The sequence below is a fragment of the Odocoileus virginianus genome, chromosome 27 (genome assembly GCF_023699985.2).
Source record: "Odocoileus virginianus isolate 20LAN1187 ecotype Illinois chromosome 27, Ovbor_1.2, whole genome shotgun sequence".
NCBI lineage: Eukaryota > Metazoa > Chordata > Mammalia > Artiodactyla > Cervidae > Odocoileus > Odocoileus virginianus.
The window spans coordinates 30,402,649-30,425,818 of NC_069700.1; the positions used below are offsets into that span (position 1 = coordinate 30,402,649).

General features: G+C 54.6%; 1 protein-coding gene across 3 annotated transcripts in view; it reads left to right on the top strand.

Annotated features, from left to right (window-relative positions):
* The window catches only part of KIF6 (kinesin family member 6), a 388,869-nt gene extending 372,292 nt beyond the window's left edge, over nucleotides 1–16,577 (top strand). For all 3 annotated transcript variants that reach the window (XM_070456501.1, XM_070456503.1, XM_070456504.1), the window contains exons 20-22: nucleotides 7,074–7,163; nucleotides 9,336–9,442; nucleotides 15,632–16,577. In XM_070456501.1, coding sequence (XP_070312602.1) covers nucleotides 7,074–7,163; nucleotides 9,336–9,442; nucleotides 15,632–15,642 — 208 coding nt within the window. In that variant the 3' untranslated portion in view covers nucleotides 15,643–16,577. The remainder of the gene's footprint in view (nucleotides 1–7,073; nucleotides 7,164–9,335; nucleotides 9,443–15,631) is intronic.
* The last annotated feature ends 6,593 nt before the right edge of the window (nucleotides 16,578–23,170 follow it).

Here is a 23,170-nt window from a genome sequence, read left to right on the forward strand (position 1 = left end):
GACGGGGACTGGATGAGAAAGATTCAGAAAAGCCAAATAACCAGAAGACTAGAGTTAATAGCAGGGTATCAGCACTGCAACAAATGTGCCTCACTTGAATGTGAGATTACATAATAAGGGAAACGGGAAGTGAGGTACATGCGAACTCTCTGTAATAGCTTTGCAACTTCCCTCTAAATCTAAACCTACACTTGGGACTTCCCTGGTGGTCCAGTGGTTAAGACACCAGGCTTCTATACTTCAGGGGGTATGGGTTCAATACCCCATGTTTAGGGAACTAAGATAGCACAGGCTGAGTGGTGTGGCCAAAAAAATTTTTTAATTTTTTAAAAATTTAAACCTGTTCTTAAAGCAGCCAACCAGTGAGCCGTCCCCCACCTGGCTGACATTTTCCCTGGACCTCTTCACACCCTCTAAGCTGGCCTTCAGGGCCAACAGCTCGGCTTGTATTCCAGCTTTAGGAAACATGGGCCAACGTGAGTTCTTAAGCCCCAGGCTAACAGCCGGCAAGGTGTGTCCTCTTTGGCTACCCTGGTGTTTTAAAAGGCAGTTTAGATCCCACAACAGAAAAAAAGAAAAAAATTGAGAAGTTTGATCTTATAAATATGAAAAATGCTGCTCTATGAAAGACACTACAGACTGGGAGAAAATGTTTGAAATATATATATATATATATATATATAAATGTCAGCAAAAGATCTGAACAGTCACTCACCAAAGAAGATATACAGATGGCAAATAAGTGTGTGACAGGATGCATCATAGATCATTGCAAATTACAATTAGAGCAACAAGCAGATATCACTGCACACCTATGAGAATGGCTAGAATAAAATGTACAAAACTGACACCACCAAATGCTGGTGAGGATGTGGAGAAATAGCAACATCATTCATTGCTGTGATGCTCTGAGTTCTGAGGTTAACAAGAGGTGTGACCAAAAACAACAAACAAAAAAGAAGGGAAAGACCTGCAGTTTCAGCCCGACTGCAGGCTCCAGGCTGAGCAGCGCTTTTTCCTTCCCACTCCCCCCTGCCTCCTCCCTCCTGCTCACTCCTTCACTCCCTTCTTCCCCCCCACCACTTCTCCTCCCTTCCTCGCTTTCCCTGACCTCCCCCATCCTACATTCCTTTTCTCCCTTTTCTCATCTTCCTCCCGATGCCTCTCCCCGCTCCTCCATCTCTACCAAGGCAACTCTCTATTGCTTGTCCACGTGTCCATCCACTGCCATCTCTTCTAAGAGAGTGTCTACCCTGGATTGGGTCTAAGACCCGACCACTGGGCAGACCTCCTAGGATCTCCTTGGGAAACACTGTTGGAACCTCCCCCAGCATCTGCCTTGTCTGAGAAGAATGGCCCATCTGGCCTTGGCCTTCCAGGATATTCCTTGGGTATCCCAAGTTTAGGGCTTCCCAGATCGAACAAGGGGTAAAGGACCCACCTGCCAGTGCAGAAGAGGCAAGAGACGGAGGTTCGACCCCTGGGTGGGGAAGACCCCCTGAAGGAGGGCATGGCAACCCACTCCAGCATTCTTGCCTGGAGAATCCCATGGACAGAGGAGCCTGGCGGGCTACAGTCCATGGGGTCACAAGGAGTCAGACACTACTGTAGCGACTGAGCATGCACACACCCATCCCAAATTAGAGTGATCCCTGGGTGTGCTTGCCATAGATCCTAAACCTTGAGGTTTAGAACCTTGGATCTCGAAGGTGCCCATCAGCTCACCATGGGTTACCTGCAAGGAGTCCCCTCAGTTTAAACTTTCACCCAGGGTGCTCTCCTGAGCCGCAGGCCTTCGGGCAAGTCAGCCTCCCCCTTTGGCATGCCCTTGTCTCATCCATAAGCTGTGTCCAGGTCCCTCTGTCACTGTCCTTCCAGGAACAGACGAGTGTCCCAGCTTTCAGTGTTGAAAGCTGCCGGAGCAGGAGAGCGGGAGTCCAGCTGCTACTCTCCACTGAGCCCCAGGGAGGCCGCTCCCCGTGGACCCTCCGCAGCCCGGGAGCTGGTCCTCTGCTCCTCAGGCTCTGACGTCATCCCTTCCCCAGGGACGTTCAGGGCCTGTGGGCCAATCACACTAAATTCACGGCACTCTGATGGGCAACTCGGGAGGCCTAATCATTATTAATAATACTTATTAATCCTTATTTAGAAAGAGACCATCAGTTCTGATGGCTAGCGTGCTGTCTCTCCAAGAAGGCACATCTGCATGAGAAATGAATTCAGTGTCAAAGGCTGGAGGGTCAGGAGAGAGGACAAAGGTGACTGCAGTATGACCCTGAGGGTTCAGAGGCTGTGGCATCCTGGGACGCTCCTGCAGCCTCGGGGCTGGAGGGGTCCTTCTCCTCCACACCCCCATCCCCCCCACCCCACAGCCCCCCACCCCCGTCCTGGAGCTACAGCCTCCATACTGCACCATCCTCCTGCATGAGCTGCTGGAGGCAATGGGCTGGGCGGCTGGGCCCCCACAGAGGGTGCCGGATGCCCCCTCTGCCCTGGTGTGGTCTCGCCTCTGCCCCGCCAGGTCCAGCTCTGCCCTCTTCCGCCCACTCCCAGCTCTCAGCAGCTGGCTCCTGTGAGCACTATCCAGCATCTCATCTGGGAAACCGTTGAGTTCCTAAGCCATTTGCATGCCAATGGCTGGATCTTTCAAGACTTCCTACAGTCTCCAAACTGACCTCGGCCTGGTGTCATTACAGTACCTGCAGGCTGGAAAGCCCTTTCTCCCTCCCATATTGAGGCTGCACCCCAAACACCGTTCAGAAAGAGCTCTAGGAGCCGGCATCTGTTCTCCAAAGAAAGATGGGCAGAACCTGCCACCTTGCGGCTACCTCTGGTCCTGCAGCAGCCCTGGCCAAACAGCACAGATGCCCCGCTCTCTCAGACTCAATGCAGTCTCTGAGATGCTGGGGGTGAAAAAAAAAAAAAAAATCCCAGGCTCTGTTTCCTTTCCTGTTTGTAGGACCCGCAGTCCCGAACCAGTACAGGCAGGCCCAGGGTAAGAGACCCTGCCGCTGGCTGAGACAGAAGGCAGAAGGCTGGAGCTGGGGAGGAAGCGGTGCTCACAGCTGGAACAGCAGCTAATCAGGCAAAGCCAGAGCCCCTGTCTCCAACCCTACTGCCAATCATCCCGCGAGTCCCCATCGGGAAAAGGAGGGCTCTGGCCAGGTGACTCTGCAGGCCTCATTCTGCTTGGACTCTGTAGTCTAGGCAGGACGTCGTAAAGCAAGGTCGGGGGGAACGCTCACGTCACTGCCATCCTGGACAGCTTATCTCTTCACCTCCTTGGGGTGCTGCTGATTTCCACTGCCTCCCAACCGGGGTCCAAGGCAAGGAGCTGCATCCATTAAACATGCAAAGCTGCATCTGAGGAGCTGCTGGCTCTGACTCCTGGCTCAGGGAGCATAGAGCCGGTCAACCAGGGCCACCCAGGGTGGTCCACATGGCCAGGAACAGGCCATGTGTCTCCACCATGTGTGTCCTCAGAATGCCAGAGTCAAGTCTGGTTAATAAAGCACAAGTGGCTGGGAATCCACCTGCCAAACGCAGACACTGGTTCAATCCCTGGTCCATGTGCTGAGGGGCAACTAAGCCCGTGTGCCCCAACTACTGAGCCTGTAGTCTGGAGCCCGGGAACCACGACTACTGACCGAGCCCGAGAGCCGAGTGCCCCATAGCAAGAGAAGCCACTGCAATGAGAAGCCCGCGTACCACAACTGGAGAGGAGCCCTTGCCCACCCCAGCTAGAGAAAGCCCACACACAGCAACGAAGGCCCAGCACAGCCAAAAATAAAAATAAAGCTCAAGTTCTGAAGCTTCACTGCGTTGTGATTAAATCCAGATACTGCCACTTACCAGCTGGGTATCTCTTTAACCTTCCTAAGCCTCAGCTTTTCTCAACTATATAATGGGGATGAGGAGGCTATCGAGAGGATTAAGTGGGGTGATGTTTGCCAAGCGCCCTCCCAGGACCTTTGTGTAGCCACTCCTATAAATGACAGCTGTGATCATCGTTGTCTTTGTCCAGCTTCCACAGCCGGTACATGCAATGCTCTGACAAAGAGAATTAACGTGTAAACATCTGTTATAGACGGAATGTTTGTGCCCCCCGCCAAATTCATGTCAAACGCTAATCCCCAGTGAGATGGCATTAAGAGGTGGAGCCTTTGGGAGGTAATTTGGTCATGAGGGTGAGGCCCTCAAAAACAGGATTATTCCTTGTAAGGGGAGTCCAGGGACTTCCCTGCTGGCCCAGTGCTTAGGACTTTGCCTTCCAACGCAGCCTACATGGGTTCGACCCCTCTTCAGGGAGCTAGGATCCCAAATGCCTTGCGGCCCAGAAACCAAAACATAACATAAAGCAGAAACACTATTGTAACCAATAAAGGCTTTTAAAATGTTCCACATCAAAAAAAAAAAAAAATCTTAAAAAGAAAAAATTCAGAGATCTAGCTCTCTCTTTCTACCTCCTGAGAGCACAACAAGAAGTCAGCAGTCTGAAACGCAGAAGAAGGCTTTCATTAGAACACAACCATGCCAGCACCCTGACCTCAGACTCGCAGCCCCAAAGCCAAGAGAAATGATGAATTTCCATTGTTTGGGCCATTCGGTCTGTGGTACTTTGCTATAGCAGCCCAAACTGACTCAGTCAGAAATTAGCACAAGATGTAGGGTGTTACAAATACCCTACGTAACAAATACCTAGAAATGAATAGAAATAAATACCGTATATAACAAATACCTAGAAATGTAGCAGCAGCTTCTGAACCGAGTCATGACCAGAAACTGGAAGGGTTTTGAAGCTCATGCTGTAAGACACTAACATCATCGTGAATGGACTTTTAAAGGCAGTTCCGGCGAGGGCTCAAAAAGGAAAGAGGAGGGACTTTCCTGGCGGTCCAGTGGTTAAGAACCTGCCTTCCAATGAAGGGTATGTGGGTTCAATCCCTGGTCTAGGAACTAAGATTCCCCATGCTGTGGGACAACTAAGCCCAAGCACCCAAATGAAGATGGAGTGCAGTCAAAAAAAAAAAAAGGAAGGAAGAAAGAAAGAAAAACAGGAAAGAGGAGAGCTGTAGAGAACATGTCCATCTTCTTAAAGAATAAAAAAATAACCATGTAGAGAATGTTGGCAGAAATATGGATGGTAAAGACCATTCTGGTGAGGTCTCAGAAACGAGGAGCATGCTACTGGACACTGAAGAAAAGGTGATCTTGGTCTAAAGTGGCAAAGAATGTGACTGAACTACATTCACACTCTGGCCTTTTGTAGAGGGAATAATTTGCAAGTGACAAAACCGGATGTTTAACTTAGGGGATTTCTAAGCAAAGTGTTGCTGGAGAGGCTCTGGCCCCTCCTGACTGCTGAGATCAAAATTCAAGAAGAGAGAAATGATTTGAAGATGGAATTATTAAGCAAAAAGGAACTAGAATGTAAAGATTTGGAAAATTCTCAGCCTATTCATATTGCAAAAACCGAGGAAATGTTTCAGAAGAGAACCCTGGGAGACTAGTGTGGGCATGGATGGCGTGCTTCATCAGCCTTCCTAGCGGGAAAACTGAGACTAAACTGAAGGGAGGAGACAGGGAGGCTGGTGGGCCTCTCGGATCTCACAGGACGGGACTATAGAGCTAATCCGATGTGAATGGGCATTAGCCTTTAGGTCCAGGAAAGAATGACCCAGAGGCAATTCACAGATCATCACAACTGCCTCCTCTGTTTCAAAAAGGGGCGGGGGGTGGGGGTGGGTTGGCGCTTTCAGCAAGCCAGACAGCCTCTGCCCAAAGATGTGGAGGTGGGGCTGCTCAGCAGAACCATGAGGGACCTCCACCCATGGGTCCAGAAGACAGGACCTTCACCCCTAGTGGGTCTGGAGGGTAGAGCATCAAGCCAAAGAGAGTCAAGACCTTTCAAACCTTAAGGTCCCGTGAAGTTTGCACTGTAGGTTTTGGGTTTGCTTGGGACCTGTCACTCCCTTTCTCTCTCCTATTTCTCCCTTTTGGAATGGAAAAGGTAAAATGGATGGAAATATCTGTCTTATGCTTTGTCCCATCATTGCATTTTGGAAGCACATAACTTGTCAGGTCTCACAGGTTCACAACCAACAAGGCATTTTTGCCCTCTTTGAGTCTCACCCATATGTGATTTAGATGATATCTCAGCAGATGAGATTTAGTGTTGATGCTGGCACAAGCCGGGGGCTCATGGAGTGAAACAAATGTATTTTACATGAGAAGGACGTGAATTGGGGGGAGTGGGGTCAGGGGCAGAATGTCATAAACTGGATGTGTCCTCCAAAAATTCGTAAGTTGACATCTAACCTCCAAAGTGATAGTATTTGGAGATGAGTCTTTAGGTCATGAAGGTGGAGCCCTCATGAACAGGATTTGTGCCCTGATTTAAAAAAAAAAAAAAGAGGCCAGAGAACTCACTCTCTTTCTACCATGTGAGGACACAAGGAGAATCTGGCAGTCTTGACCCTGCAGACCCCTTGATCTCAGAACTCCAGCCTCCAGAAGAGTGAGAAATAAATTCCTGTAGTTGAAGCCATCCCATTCATGGCATTCTGTTATAGCAGCTTGAACGGACTGATCATCATCCATAACAGAGGAGTCTTGGCTTCTGTCATGGTCAGGTTGGGCCGCCATAAGAGAAACTATAGACTAAGCAGCTTAGACAACAGGAGTTTGTTTACTTCTGACAGTTCTGAAGGCTGGGAAGTCCCAGGCGAAGGTCCAGAGGGATCAGCTCCTGGTGAGAACCTCCTTCTGATCTGCAGGTGGCTGCCTCCTCTGTGTCCTCACACAGCAGAGGGACAGCTCTGGTTTCTTTCTCTTCCTTTTCTTATAAGGGCACTGATCCTATGCTGGGGACTCCACCCTCATGATCTCATCCAAACAAGTTACCTTACAAGGGCCCCACCTCCAGATATCATCACGCTGGGGAACTGATTCCCACATATGAGTTTTCGGGAGGCACAAACTCTTAATCCATAGAGCTCCTAACTATAAACTCTAGATTTCTCCTCTGCAAACCTCCTTCCATACATTTTTCTCCTGTTGATCTGTCTTTACAGTGATGTGTATGCCAGGAAGATCCTGCCCTCGCCTGGCCCCCTCCTGCGCAACCAGGGGCAAAGCAGCCCTGCCGCCCCCGTGGAGGACAGGTCTGTGGTCTTCTTCCCCCTCTGACTCCCGCGACGGCCCGGCCATGGGTGCAGCGGGCTGAAACCGCCCGTCAGCCTCTCTCACAACCCCGGCAGCCCCTCAGTTCAGTGGCCTCACAGATGGAGCCCAGGGCAGGCCTGCACCCTGGTACCCCAGGAATTCCTCACAGATGCTAACTCCCAGAGCTGAGGAAGTGTCCCCAGAGTCACTGGGGCCCCATGCAGGCAGGCTTGTTTCACGTGCGTGCGTGCATGCTAAGTCACTTCAGTCATGTCCAACTATTTAGTGACTCTATGGACTGTAGCCCACCAGGCTCCTCTGTCCATGGGATTCTCCAGGCAAGAATACTGGTGTGGGTTGCCATGCCCTCCTCTGGGGGATCTTGCTGACCCAGGGATCAAACCCAAATCTCTATGTCTCCTGCACTGGCAGACAGGTTCTTTACCAGTAGCGCCACCTGGGGAGCCTGAGTTGGCTTCACCTGCATGTGTGCTAAGTCACTTCAGTCGTGTCCAACTCTTAGTGACACTATGGACTGCAGCCCACCAAGCTCCTCTGTCCATGGGATTCTCCAGGCAAGAATACTGGAGTGGATTGCCATGCCCTCCTCCAAGGGATCTTCCCGACCCAGGGATTGAACCTACGTCTCTTATGTCTCCTGCACTGGCAGGCAGCTCCTTTAGCACTAGCACCACCCAGGAAGCCCGTGTGTTCCTTGTAAATCGATGTAGATGGGGCCAATTAAGGAACAGGAGCCACCCCAGGGGTGGCTCCATGTAGCCCACCGGCCCCACGCGGAGTCCCCAGGTGGGAAGGGATGGAGTTGATAGGCCTGGCCTCAGACTGAGCAAAGCTGATGCGGCCCCTACCCCCAATGCGTGTCTCCAGTGTCCTCTGACTAGACTACCCGTGAGCCCTGCTTCACCCGGCAGGCCCTGCTTTTCTCCACAGGCTGCCCAGGGGTGAATTCCACCCACCACCACACCCCACTCCACCCCTACACCCCCACTCTGGACGGAAGACACAACTGCCCCCACCTCCCTGCCCCAGCTCTGCCCTACCTCTTCTCGCTGAGCTGCAGTCAGATTGCCAAATATCGCATGAGATGATAAGCAACCCTCTGTTATACACAATCATCTCCACCTCCCAAGGGAGTGGATACTGTCCATGCTGTGTGGAGTGATGGGTGTGAGGACAGATGCTTGCCAGAGCCAGGAGAGCACCTCGCTTGAATTTCTCAAGGAGGATTTCACGTCTAGGGGTTGGATGGAAAATGAGAAGGGAAAGGGGTACTTGCATCTTCCCTTTTTAAAGGGGAAAAAAATACTCACTTCTTCCAAATCTCATTGGCCAGAATCTGGTCACCTGACCACACATAGCTGCAAAGAAGGCTGGGAAATGTAGTATTCTGAAAGTGGCAACTTGCTGGGCTAAATAGTAGGGTTCTGTTTTTAAGGAGAGAAGGGAAAAGAGTTACCTCTGTCTCAGGAGCAACTAGCTAAGGGCTAGCTAAGCGGCTCCTCCAGGGCTGAGGTCATGGTCAGGCCCAAGGCAGGGAGGCGAGGGGGGCAACTGGAACAACAGGGAGCTGAGGAAGCAGGAAGCTTCTGCAGGTTCCTAAAGCCTCAGGCCAGGCCTTGTGGTCACCTCCTGTGGGGTGGAGGCGGGGGTGCATGTCCTAGAGGATATGACACCTAAGCCGGGGGCTGAGGAAGGCAGGCCCACCACAGAATGGGCTTGGTTTGTGTCAGTTAGGGGTGGGGCAGAGAGGGGTGGGGGTGAGGGGATGGAGGAGGTGCTGAAAGCACATGCAGCCCTGTGAAGGTCTGGGGACGGAGCAGCCCAGGAGGAGGAGACAGCAAAGCAAAGGGCCGGAGGCCAGGAGGAGCCTGGTCTATCAGAGTAACGGCGTGGCTGGAGTGCAGTGAGCAGCCTAGGTCACACAGGGATGAGTCCGAATTTCATCCCAAGGCTGATGGGCAGTCATGAAGGGTTTGAGCCAAAAGACCAGGCGCCACGTGCCTCGCGTGGGTGCAGGCGGCTTGCTGCAGGGGCTGCAGAGAAGCGGGGGTGAGCGCGGAAAAGCCATGAGCACGGAAAAGTGCCCTGGAAAGGTGAATCCCAGGGCCAAAGGTCAAGCATGATAAAGTGTGGTGTGTCCTTGTCCCCAGCATCCCAGAGAGGCCAGTGTCATCTGTCCCTCTCACAGGGGACAGCCAGACGGACTCCGACATCCTGGCCTTCATCAAGGCCAGACAGAACATCCTGCAGAGGACAGGTAAGAGCCCCTTCCCCGGCAGCTCCTCCAGGGCCCCCAGGTCATGGTCAGGCCCTAGGTTGGGGCGGGGGTTAAAGCTGAAACAACAGGGAGCTGAGGAAATAGGAAGCTTCCGCAGGTTCCCAAAGCCTCCAGCAGGGCCTTGCAGTCACCTCCTGCATTGCCCACCACTGCCTCCTCCTGAAGACAGCCCCAGAAGGCAGCCTCAGACACACTGAGACGGACCCAGGGGGTGGCCGGCCTAGGGGCCCCTGCCTGCCCCACTTGGCAAAGCGTCCCTCCGTCCCCAGCTCTTTAAGACCTCTGGTCACCTATCCCCAGAGCCAGCTTCCCTTCATCTGCCCACTCCAAACAGGAAGTGCTGACTGACAGTTTGGGAACTCAATCAACCCCCAGCTCGAAATCTTACTCTCCTGTTGGAGCCTGGTTCTTGCCAGTGAGTTGTAGGTGTGAACACCACTTGAAGGCCCGGGCCCGAGGACATGGGAACAGTTAGAGAAGAAATATGTGGTGTGTTTGGAGCTGGAAGAGAAAGAGAAGGCCCGGCCTGGCCTCCGTCCCTGGCCTCCCCCGCTTCCTCGTGGCCCCTGCGCTTCCTCGTGGCCCCTGCCCTCCCGCGCGGACAGGACTTCTTCCCTCTCCCTGGAGACCCGCAGGGCCCGGCCTCCATCCAGGGCCCCTCACCCCAGCCCTGCTTTTAGTGTTAGCCTCATCCCAGTGATTCAAAGGCTATCCATCTGGCTTAGCGTCGCTTTCACACGGCTGCGAGGCACCAGACGGGTGAGATGGCCGCCTCTTGGACCCTCTGGGGGCCGACACCTGCCGTGAGAGGCCTGCACTCAGCTTCACCTCCAATTCCCTGCAGGCTAGGCTGCAGGAGGTGTGCACACGGATAGAGCGGATCCCTGTCATAGTGTCCTCCAGCCTCGCTGGGACCCAGGCTGCCAACTGTTCTCCTCACCACTAGCACCCGCAACATCAGCGCCGCCGTCGGCTCTCTGCTGAGACCGGGACAGGCTGGCTCTGCCACCACCCTGCTGTGACACCTGGTGACGTAACTCGCCTTCTCTCATCACAGCTTCCTTGTCTCAAAAAGAAAAGTTAGAATTCAGATTCAGACTCTCCAAGCCACCCCCACCCCTGCCATCTCCCAAATACTCTAATGATACGTATCAGACACAGAGCAATACTGGACAGCCAGTTGGTAAATAAGCACTGTGTTTATTAGGCACCTTCTGTATGCCGGGCACTGTACCAGTGCTGGGGCTATATCAGTGAACAAGATGGAAGCCCTTGACAGGCTGGAAGGAAGGAGAGAGACTGTGACCGCATCCCAGAGACGTAAGGTCATCCTCGGGGCCAACGAGAGCTCTGAAGTAGCTGGAATACGTGATGCATAGAGATCCCCAGAGAGATGCTTCTCTCTGGGAGCGGAGAAGGGGGAGACTCAAACTGAGGCCTGAGAGTGAGGATGACGCAGCCGTGCGGCTCTGCAGGGCTCCACTCTGAGAGGAGCAGCAGGGGCCAGCCCGGAGGGGAAGGACTCGGCTGGGTCACGGGGTGGGACAGAGGCTAGCACGGCTGGGGGCAGGGGGCCAAGCCAGGGAGCAGGGCAGGACCCCACAGGCCTCCTGGGCTTGGCTTCTGCTCCAGGAGCGCGCAGTGGGAACTCGGGGAAGAATTGAAACCACAGCGTGATGTGGTCTGACCAGTGGTTTGGAAAGCTCACTCGGGCCACAGAGTGTCGTGTGGGCCACAGGGGACCAGGAGCAGCAGTTCTCAGGGAAGTACCTTCCCGGGACGGTCCAGATGGCCCAGACTTACTGCTGCCGGCATGGGACATGTGGGGGTCACAAAGATTTGTTTATACACTGAAAGGAACGGCCCAGGAGGGGAAAAAAATGGAGGGGGATTTATGATATGGGAAAGAGGACTAAAATGCAAGAGAACCTTCTTGGAGCTAGGAGACACCCCCACCCCCCGGAACAAATTCATAAAATTCAACCATCATTTGTCCCATCCAAAAGTCTACAAATAAGCAATATTTTAAAGTTCTGGTTACACAGCTTTTGTTTCACACATTAGCGACATGACCCTCCAGCCCACTCCGAAGAGAAGAGGCAGACATCCAAAGACTATGGCCTGACTGGTTCAGAAAACTGGGTCAAAGACTGGAGCACTCTTTTTTTTTTTTTTTTTTCACTATTTACTTTTATGTATTTATTTTATTTGGCTGCACCAGGTCTTCGCTGCAGCATGTGGGATGGTCCATTTTCATTGTGGCACGCGGAATCTTAGTTGCTACATGCACGATCTTAGTTCCCTGACCAGGGATCGAACCTGGACCCCCTGCATTGGGAGCGGCACGGAGTCTCAGCCACTGGATCACCAGGGAAGTCCCCAGAGGTTGGGGCGCTTTCATTATGATGTTTAGAGCAGGTTACCAGTTATACGTTTTCTTCATGAACATTATTCCTTCTGGCGCCCTCAACACGCCTGTAAGTCTCACAGAACCACGAGTGTGATCCCCCTTTTGACAGGAGAGGAAGCTGAGGCACATGCCCCCCCCTCACCGCGCCCCCCTGCAACGGCAGAGCCAGGAGAACCCAGGCCTCCCGCGCTCCACTGGGCCGAGCCGTCTGGAAAGCCAGCCTGCCGGCGGGTGTTTTCCCTCAGCCTCCACCTTCCCTGCAGCTGGGGAGCTTTGTTCTCCAAACAAACGGCAGCCTGGAAGTAATTCATCAAAACAAACACGAGTTCGAGGATTCAGTTTTTATTCCCCAAGGGGAGGAAAATAATCCCGGGTTCCTCGTGACCGCGGGGCCCCAGGGAAGCTGAAGACAGGGTGACAAAGGGCCCCTCTCCGGCCAGGTCAGGGTTGCAGAGCAGCAGGTGCGGTCTCTCCCCACCGACGCACGGCAGATGGCCCCGGTCCACCACGCCGCGCTGTCTACACAGCCCACTTATCAGGCCTCCGTGTGGGCAAACACACGGGCCGGGCCCAGGCACCTTGCCCTCCCCTCCGCAGCCAAAGCAAACACTGCCCGTCCCTGCCCTGGGCCCCTCTGCTCTTAATTCAGTGGCGCTGTCTGGCGGGGCTCCTTCACAAGTGCTCATTATGGGGGATTTGTGACCGTCAGCCAAGGAACAAGAGCCTGGAAAGGGTGATTTAGCCGGCTCTTAGGCTTCACCAAGGGCCAGGATGAATCTGTTTGATTTAGGATTCTTGGGGAAGCTGTGGAGCATTTCAGTCCCTGCCAGGGGCACACGTGGACAGGTATATCTCCCCCGGAAGGGGCATTAGTCATCCACAGTGTCAAAGCTGCTGTTTCTAGCTGCCAAGGGTGACTTCGAGAGTGGAGAAAATGAGATTAACCCCTTTCTAGATCCCTCCTTAATCCCTGAGTTTGGAAGAATGTCTGTCTGGAACCTTGATGTTTGCTGTGACCCCCTGTGACCACAATGCCCTCTTCTCCAGCCAGAAGGAGCAGTCCCAAAGCCCCCCTGCACCCCCAGCCCCAGCACCTCCGCTCTGAGAAGCCCCTGGCTCTCTCCTTCCATCAGGAGCCCTCCCAGAGAAACGGAAACAGCACAGATCTGGGAAGGAAGAGACCGGGACGTAAGGGCTGTCCATCTCGGCCCTGGCGACCCTGGGCCGCTCACCTCCTCCAACCTCCCCGTCACCCCTGTCAGGCTCAGATTCCACCTTTGCCCCGGTGGGCAGCTCTCCTGAGACACGGTCCACAAAGTTCCCTCGTAACCTGCTGAGCGCCAGGGAGCCGTCAGCAGGGAAACTGGCCTGTGTGTGGAGACCTGATCCAACGCGGTGAGGTGCGGTGGTGGTTTCAATGGTGTAGCAGTGCCCTCCACCCTGGGAATCCGCAGTCACCAAAAGCCCGGCATCGACCGGCAGCTCCATTACTTAAATGAGGTTCGTAGAGAATGAACGGGAACCAGCACATTTGTTGTGAGTGGAGGTTGATCTGTGCGAGGAGCTGTGTCTCTGAATATCATGCACTCTAAGCCCATCCTGGGCCCTTTCACAGCCGCACCCTCACCTCCAGTCCTCACCGCAGGCAAGTGTCTGGGGAGGAAGCCGTGAAAGCCCTAGGGGGGAGCTTGCTCCGACTCTGTGCACTTCACCAGGAATCCTGGCCCAGGATGCTTGTCAGTGGTGCAGAAGAAGCCTCAGACCCGTGACTTGGTTCACAGCCACATGCATCACGGTCCCCAGTACCTGCCCTTGCCAACCCTTGGAACAGAGAGATGAGAGCAATGGGTTTGATCCTGGCCATTCTTCAGAACAGCCAGGGCCCAGAGATTCTGATTTAACCCGTCCTGAGAGTGGCCTGGGTATGAGGATTCCTAAGGGCACCCTAGACGTTTCCGACCTGCGCCTGCAGCCTGGGTTCCAACCTGCCACCCAGCACCTGCTGGGAACCTTGGGTCCAGAGTGACTGGAACACATCACCTTCCCACGCTCTGCTGTGTCTGACTTTCTCCCTTCCTGGTCTAAGAGTCAATTAGGACAGCCAGGAATGTCTTAAAAATAAGGACTGGGCTTCCCTGGTGGCTCGGTGGTGAAGAATCTGCCTGCCAACGTAGGAGATGTGGGTTCATTCCCTGATCCAGGATAATCCCACATGCCACAGAGCAGCTAAGCCCGTTCACCCCAACTATGGAGCCTGTGCTCCGGAGCCCGGGAGCAGCGACTACTGAGCCCACGCGCCCCAGAGCCCATGCTCTGCCACGAGAGAAGCCCCCACAGTGAGAGGCCCACGCACTGCAACTAGAGAGCAGCCCCACAGGAAAGTCTGAGCAGCAATGAGGACCCAGTGCAGCCAAAAAATAAATAATTTTTTTTAAATAAATAAGGATATCTCAGGATTTCCCTGGTGGTTCAGTGGCTACGAATCCATATGCCTCTGCAGGGGACGCAGGTTCTATCCCTGGTCCGGGAAGATCCCACATGCCGTGGAGCAACGAAGCCCTCGGGGCCACAACTACTGAAGCCCACGCTCCAGAGCCCGTGCTCCACAACAAGAGGAGCCATCGTAATGAGAAGCCCACACCCCACAAATACAGAGCAGCCCCCACTCAGCACAACTAGAAAAAGCCCACACAGAGCAGTGAAGACCCAGCACGGCCAAAAATAAAATAAAGTTTTAAATTTAAAAAAACAAGGACCATCTCCATTGAATTAGACAGTGAAGTCCACGGAACTAAATCTTGCCCACAGAACTAAATCTGGGGATCAAGGGTTCATAGCCTTGAATCGTCTTCAACCTCTTCCTCCCCGTTACTTGCCACATTCTCTGCGTCTCAGAGAATCACTGACTCCCCCTCCAGAAGAGCACGCCAGCTACACCCACACCCCCCGCTGCGAGGTACCCACGTCCATACCTGGATGCTGCAGCCGCCTCGCCCCTCCGTCTCTCTGTTCAATGCAGTTTTTTAAAAAATACCGTGTTCTTTACCCGAGAACCTTCAGAAATTCTTATTATGGTAGCCAAACTCTAAGCAAATTAACTGCACGTCCCCCATATTAGTTCTCATACTTTTCTGGGTCCAGTAAGTCTGAGCGGGGCCCAAGAGTCTACATCTCTGAACAAGCTCCTGGAGATGCCCGTGCCACTGGTCGGTGGACCCCACCTTGCAAAGCAAGGAACCACACTAGCTACTTGGCTTTTCCCAGGTCTACTCCAGTGATTTGGAAGTGAGAAAAGTGAGGCCCAGAGAACAGGCATGTTTTACCCAAGGTCACACCATGGGTTGGGGACCATCCTGGCTAGAACCCAGGGGTCTTGCTTCTTAGGCCAGAGAACCCTTTCTTCATGTCCCACCATGGGAAGATACAGCAGGGGGCCACATGGTCAGGAGGAAACATCAAGGAATATAATGTGTAGCTGGGGCAAAAAAGCAAGGATCGAATCTGCAAGAATGAAACAGCTATGTCAGCAAAAACCGTGGAGTTGGAAAATGAGTGTGGTCCTGGCTCAGGGTGATGAAACTTTTGCAAAGAGCAAAGTAGGCAGGCATTTCCTACAGTGTTTGGGGAGTAGACACAGCCCCCTGGGAGTAAGGTCCTGAGCGGTGCCCAACCTGACACCCACCTGTTCCCCTCGCCCTTCCATCCGAGAGGTCCGTGACCCAAGCAGGGGCTAACCGAGAACACTCATCTCCTTTCAGGTTTCCAGTAAGCACCGGCGGTGCATTGCGGCGGCAAGAACGGACTCCAGACGAAGGTCTCGGCTCCAGCAGGGATCTGTGGCCTGCTGGAAGCAATTGGTGACCTGGATCCCAGTCGGGGGGTTGTGTTTCTTTAAGGATGGAGTCCTGGATGCTGCCAGTGGGGCTGGGGCCAGGCTTACGGTGCTGTCCTTGCTGTGCGTGCAGGAGCCGTGGGCAGCCAGGCAGTGCCGGGTTCTAGGGGTGGAATGAGGGATTTAGCTCACCCTTGCTGTGATCTACACATAGACGACTACAAGCCTTTGAGATCCTAAAACAGTACCATCCTAGCACAGTGGCAGGGAAGCTCACACTGGTAGAAGGAGGCGGAAATGATAATGGGTTATCTTTAGCTATGGAGTTGGCCAAAAAGTTTGTATGGGTTTTTCTGTAACATCTTACAGGAAAATTCCAAATGAACTTTCAGCCAACCCAATATTTTCCCGCCACTCCCCTGCCCCAGCCCCTTGTTGAGACGCCCAGGAATGGCTGGGGCATCCACACAGCAGGTCAGACCAAAGACAAGGCAGTGGACAGCAGCAGGGCATCTGGGTGGCCAGCCCTGCCCTCCCAGGCCAGACTCCGCAGCATCACTCTTATGGTCCAGATGACCCACAGGTGACATCTGAATCAGCTGCGTCTCCAGGGAGCCATCCCTACAGCTGCGCCCGGAGGGCAGTGGACAGCTCCCGGGAGCTCCACTGAGAACCGAGAGGAGCAGTGTGGGTGCCTTGGGCCTCCCCTTCACCCCGTGCCTCGGGTCTGGGCAGGGTTTGGGTCGGTTCTCCCCACTCCCACAGAGGACCGCATCTCAGGGAGCTCTCTCAGCACTCCCGGCCCAGGGCCAGCGGAGGGTGGGCCGCCCCTAGAGGCCCTTGGGGGGGCTGCCACCCACCTCAGGAGTCCAAGCCAGCTGCAGGGGGGTGGGCAGGGGGAAGGGGAGGGACCCTGGAAGTGCAGCTAACCAAATAAAAGCGCTTGTCCACTGCCCTGTCTCCTCTGGCCCATGAGTCGCCCTGGGGAGGGAGCAGAGAGAGAGTACGGCATAGTCAGTTTCCCCAGCCATCCTCCCTACCCTTTCAGGTCTGGGTAACAGGATCATGCAAGAGAAGCTAGGTGATTACATTTCAAAGCTAGACAGAGCTCCTCTGACCCACACCCTTGTTGATAACTTTAGAAAACTGAAGTGGGGCAGGGGTGGGCTTCCCTGGTGGCTCAGTGGTAAAGAATCCACCTGCCAATGCAGGAACACAGGTTCCATCCATCCCTGGTCCAGGAAGATCCCACATGCCGAGGAGCCGCTAAGCCCGTGAGCCACAGCTCTTGAGCCTGTGCTCTAGAGCCCAGAGCCATAACTACTGAAGCCCCGTGTGTCCCATAACAAGAGGGACCAGCGAAGAGAAGCCCAGCACCGCAACTAGAGAAAGTCCGTGTAGCATCAAAGACCCAGCACGGCCAAAAATAAACGAAGAAAATTATTTTTAAAAAAGAAAGAGAAATGAAGTGAAAGGGAGGTCCTGGTTGTTGATTATACAGCCAGTTAGCGGCAGAGGTCCCCTCCTCGGATGGCTTTCCCTGATCACCCCAACTAGAGGGACACCCCCACCCTGGTCACCCTCTATCCCGTCACTCTATTATCTTTTCATCACTACCTGACAGATGTCAGATCTTTATTTGCTTTCCTTTTTTTTCCCCTTTATTGGCCATGGTGCACGTCTTGTGGGATCTTAGTTCCCCACCCAGGGTTTGAACCCAGGTCCTCGGCATTGAGAGCAAGCCGTCCTAACCACTGAACTGCCAGAGAATCCCCTATTTGCTTCTTCCCTAATGGTCTTCAGAGCCCACCACCACCAAGACTAAAAGCTCCACGACAACAAGGGATTGCCTGTCCTGCTCTATGTCCCCGGTACCATGTCCTTGGTTCACAAGTGGCAGAGTCAGAGCCACTCTCCTGCTTCTTGGGCCCCCAGGCCCACTGGGCATCCTGGCCCCCACGTGGCATGTGGCAAATCCTTGGGAAAGTCCACAGAACCAGTGAGGGGGGCGCAAATGGCCCTCACAGCCTGATTCTAGAAGCCTCCCCAGGAGTCCGCAGGGCACATACATGCTCTTTCTCTCTCTCTCTCTCTCTCTCTCTCTCTCTCTCTCAAGAGCCCGAGGATGGCAGGGAGTGGGCCAGGCTCCCTCAGAAACAGACTCAGAGTACCCGGCACACCTTGGCACCCAGCCCTCTGGAGCTGGTTCATCTGCGAACCATAGTGCTCCTGCCCAGAAGTTACCTCCCCGACCCAAGGGCCTCGTTCACAGGGATGTGTGACGTGGCCCCACGCAGAGTGCAAACCCACCTCCTAGAACAGTCTCGCTGAGGCCGGAGAGGAAAAGACGAGAAGAACACAGCCAGCCCCCGAAGTCGCCCCCTCCCCACAGAGGCTGGCCTCTGACGTGGACAGCCTGCTCCCCTGGTGTAACTGCCCCTCAGCCCTGCGGGCCCTGCAAGTGGGAGGAGTGGAGGAAATGTTCTGGAAAGACCCTCCAGCAGTTCCCCCTTCCCGCCCCCTGCACCGGGTTCCAGAGAGCCGTGAGGAGGTCCCGGGTATCTGAGTTCACTCCAGGCCGAAATGTGGCATTTTTCCAAAACATCTTCCGGAAAGCAGCCTGGCCAGTGACTTCCCAGCCGGGTCCTACTAGGACCGAACTGGCTCTGCCAGTGGCAGCGAGTGTTAGGAGGAGGGAGGCTTAGAATGTGGCTTTCTGGGACCTTGGAAAGGGGGGTGGTTTTTAGAAAGCAGAAAGAGAAGTTGTGGTAGACTGAATAATCTGCCTGAATTCTTCACCCCCTATGTAACAGAGCTTTGGCCATGGCCTCATCAGGGCAGAGTATGCCTCTCTCCCCTTCAATGTGGACTCGGCCCTGCAACTTGCTTTGGTTAGTGGGGACATTGGCACCTATGGTACAAGCAGAGGCGTGAAGTGTGCCGACCTGGCTGGGCCCGCCTCTTGCCAGGCTGGTGATCTCTGCCTGGCAAGAACATGTCCCGGGCAGGCGCTAGCCCCTCGAGCCCACATCCCAGAACACGCAGCGAGCAGACCCGAGCCCAGGCCACAGCCTGGAGTCGAGCCCCGCAGCACTGGAGCCTGGATTCCCAGGTCTGCTGAGCCTCGGCTGACCCGAGGAGCCATTCTCCTGAGAATAAATGCTTGCTGTCATTGACCACTGCGACTTGCGGGGGCGGGACTTGCTACCAAGCATTACCTGTAGCAAAAGCCACTGAAACTGCAACCCAGAGATCGTTGTGAACAGACCCAGAGTTTCTCCGAGTTCATTTCCTTCCTTCTATGCCGCCTATCGAAAGGCACTTGAGGGTTTCCGTGCTGGTCCAGTGGTTAAGATAAGACACAGCCGCCACGGGTTCCATCCCCGCTCTGGGAAAGTCCCACATGCCACAGAGCAACTAAGTCCGCGCCCCACAACTGCCAACGCCCATGCCTAGAGCCTGTGCTCTGCCACAGGAGAAGCTCGGGCGCCGTGAGGAAGAGTGGCCTCCACTCGCTGCAGCTGGAGAAAGCGGCGAAGGCCCAGCACAACCAAGAAATAAAACATTAGTAGTAGGGAAAGGCACTCAGTCCTGCAACCCCAGGGACTGCAGCCCACCAGGCTCCTCCATCCATGGGATTCTCCAGGCAAGAACACTGGAGTGGGGTGCCATTTCCTTCTCCAGGGGAACTTCCCGACCCAGGAATCGAACCCATGTCTCCTGCATTGCAGGCAGATTCTTTACCGACTGAGCTAGGAGGGAAGCAGGCACTTGAGGGTAGGTTGTATGGAGCTGGCACTTTCGGCCACGATACAGCACCAGAGCCTGATGCAGCCTCCTGCACTAAGCAACTGAAAACTAGACAAAACCCATAAAACAAGAGTTTCCCGACATGCGACCAAAGGCAGTACAAGACCTGGAACCCCAAGAGAAGAGAAACGAGTGAGGTGAGCCCGCTAGTCGCCCATGTGCAGGGCAGGCGGGCAGTGCAGGCGGTAACCTCCCCTGTCAGCCCTCAAGTGGTAGGGGCGGGAGTTGAGAGAGAAATAGCCCAGCCTCCTTCCGCCCCGTGGGACAACCCTGAGTGAGCCGTACACAGGTGGTGTCCCCCAGGGCCCCCACAGGTGGACCCCCTGGGTGCCCTCAGCGAGCACCTGCTCCATCACACGTGTGGGGCTGCCCACTTTCCTCCCCTGCCCCCTTCCCCTATTTCTTGGAATCCTTCCTGGGATCACTTCCCGGATAAACCGCGCATACCCACATCTGGTCTCAGAGTCTGCTCCAAGGTCAGTCCAACTCAGGCAAAGGCATCTATTGCAGAGTCACGGCGGGGGGCTCTTGCATCAAGCTGTCTGGGCTGATGAGAATGGGAGTCCCCCCAACTTCAACTAGAGCCCCCCCCCAACCTCACTACACACCGTGGCTCAGGGAATGATCTCTCATGAGAAAGGAGTCCGGCTGCCCCAGTAAACAATGGAATCTTCTGAACGAGATCAATAACAGGTGTGCTTGTCTGATTGTCCATCTTTAGCCTCCTGCCACTTGCCTTTGCCCACCCCACCCCCCGGGGGCCACACGGCCCAGCGGGACCCCCCCCCCCCCCCGACTCTCTGGCCAGCACGGCACTCACACCCACAGGCCCTGCCTCCCACACGGGAGGCTCTCCCACACCCTTCATGGTGCGGACACCGCCAGGAGCCCAGACAACCAACCACACACCGGGCTTGTGGCTCTGGCCCCATGAGCCACCGTGTAGGTGGGCACCGTCAGGGTGGCAGGATCTGAGCCCGGAGCCCGCCACCTGCCCGCTCCCCTGCAGGGGACGCACCTGGGCCAGGCGGGCCTCAGCCCCTCCCCTGATCTCTGGCCCTGAACGCGCCTTTCTCATTTGTGCAGATAGGCGCCTATCGAGCCACGAGCCAGGCGGTGAGCGAATACCGATGTTGGACGGCGGCTGGGCGAGCTGGCCCGCCCTCCGGCCCCGGCTCATTCAGACGGAAAGAGGCCCGCGTCCAGCTGCTGTTTGCTCTGCATCCTCTGCCCACTGTACATGAGATTGATCGGGGGTGGGGGGAGGGTTGTTTTTCTTCTTTTTCCCTCCAATCTCCTTATTAGTTCAGCCTCAAAAGGTCCCTTATCACTGCCGGATGTCAGGCCACACTCTGCCAGCAGGCCTGGCCATGTTAGACTCTCCATTAATTGATTTTGCCCTCCCACCTTGAGGAAGCTTAAATTGGGGCTGCCCATTAGCAGCAATAATTCCCTGAAAGAGATTATAAATCATGCCCCGTGTCCGTCCATCGCTCCCAGCGGAGTGGCGCCCACGTGGGGAGGTGTCCTGCAGGCAGGGACCATGTCGGATGAGCAGGGGAGGTCCCCGCAGGCATGAAGTTTCCCTCCTAAACCTGGCCGGGCCGGGCCACAGCCAGGCAGAGGAGCAGCCAAGGCAGGTGCCAACACACAGAGGGCACCCAGCTCGCATACTGAACGAGGGAAGCGGGGGTGGACAGGCACTTGCCCTGGAGTGCAGAGTGCTTTGGGGACCCATCGAGCTGAGCCCCTGAAATCCACCAGGAAGGCTCCATCTTTAGCTCTGTGGCCCCTTAAGCCAGAAAAGCTCCTGGGAAAGACTCTTAAACTCCAGCCAGGCTATGCCCTGTCAGGGAAGCCCTGGTGGCTCAGACTGTAAAGAAGCCGCCTGCAATGCAGGAGTCACAGGAGACTGGGGTTCGATCCCTGTGTGGGGAAGATCCCCTGGAGAAGGGAACGGCTACCCACTCCAGTATTCTTGCCTGGAGAATTCCATGGACAGAGGAGCCTGGTGCGTCAGGGGGTCACAAAGAGTCGGACATGACTGAGCAACAAATACACAATGCTCTGTGAGAGGAAACAGCAGCATCAAGGAGAAATGAGATGAGGCCCTCAACAGTGGTGGGCGAGACCTCCCAAAGGAGTGGGATCTTGGCCCACAGTGAGCCTGGCATCCTTCCTGTCCAGGCTCTGAGGGAGCCCTGTCCACCTGCCACTGACGGCCCTCCCCATCGTGCTCGCCCGTCTCCCCCTTCCTTTCCCTCCACCTGAGAACCACCACTACCACCTGCAGACCACGCCCAGACTCAGCAAGGATATTCGCACAGAAAAGGTTGCTAAGACCCGCCCGAGTCCCCAGACAGCAACAGGTGAGCTTTCCAAATGGTAAAGGAGAACTCTTCACATACTGAGCTTCTCCCGGGCAATAAAACGGGATTTGATTATCACACGCCTGGCAGGTGTGTAAGCATAACCCTAGCTTAGAGCCAGGACCAAGGGTGAGATGTGTGACCGAGATGCTTGCTTCTGCCCCAGGACCAGCCGGCCTCCCAGCATGGTGCTGTCTGGGAAAGCTCTGGCTGTGAGGAGGGCCTTACAGGAGACGGCTGTGGACCCCCAGGTGGTCTCAGGGACCCAGAGCCAGCAGGACTGCAAGGAAGGCACCTGCCACCCCCAGACAGGGCCCCGACTGAACCTTGAACTTATCTAACCATTGAGAAGTAACAATCCCTAACTGTGGCTTAAACAAATCAGGCTTAGGTTTCAAACCTGTTTAAATCTAGAGGTAGGCCTATGCAGGAATCAGCTGAGCGTCTTTGCGATGCTCTTGGCCTTTCCCGCAAAGACACAGGGTAGCTGAGCAGGGGCCAGCATCTGCGATCCCCTGACCCCCTCCCCCTCTCTGGGCCCCTCTCCTCCGCTTTCACATGTGTTTGCTTTCAATGCCCTGGCCACGCCTGGGGCTCCTCAGTGGACTGTCCACAGGCTCCTGGAGCATTTTGCCTGCAGATGCAGAACTAGAAATGCCAGAATGACTGCCTGGGCTGAGAAGATGATAGCCCGGCCTCCCTGCCTCCAGGGGGCTAACTGGATGCACTTCACCCATCAGGGCTCCCCGGAAACCAGGGGAGGACTGGGCAACGGTGCTGTTTAACCCCCTATGGGTCTTCACTTACTTCACTGCCCACACACAAAGCCCCCTTGCAGGGCTGTTCCTGAGACAGTGAGGAGCAGGATTATCATGATGGGTGAGATCAGCCAGGCTCCACTGCCTGGGGCTGACGTGTACAAATGTGGGGTTCTGTTCGCCAAGAAGGCGGGAAAAGCTATCAGCGTGGTAACTTGTGTCTGCGGGCACAGCTCGTTACAGGAAATGCCAGAGAACACACGCAGATTACTGACAACCCTCACACACTGCTGGTAGGGATGTAAAATGGCACAGCTACTTTGGAAGACAGTCTGGTGGTTCCTCAAATAATTAAGCATAGAGTGATCATGTGACCCAGCAATTCTACTCCTAAGTACACTATAGGGGAGAAATGAAGAGTTACGATCCCACTAAAAGAGACTCATACATGAACACTCCTAGCAGTTTTATTCATAATAGCCAAATATCTATCAACTGATAAATGGGTATATATATATATATACATAA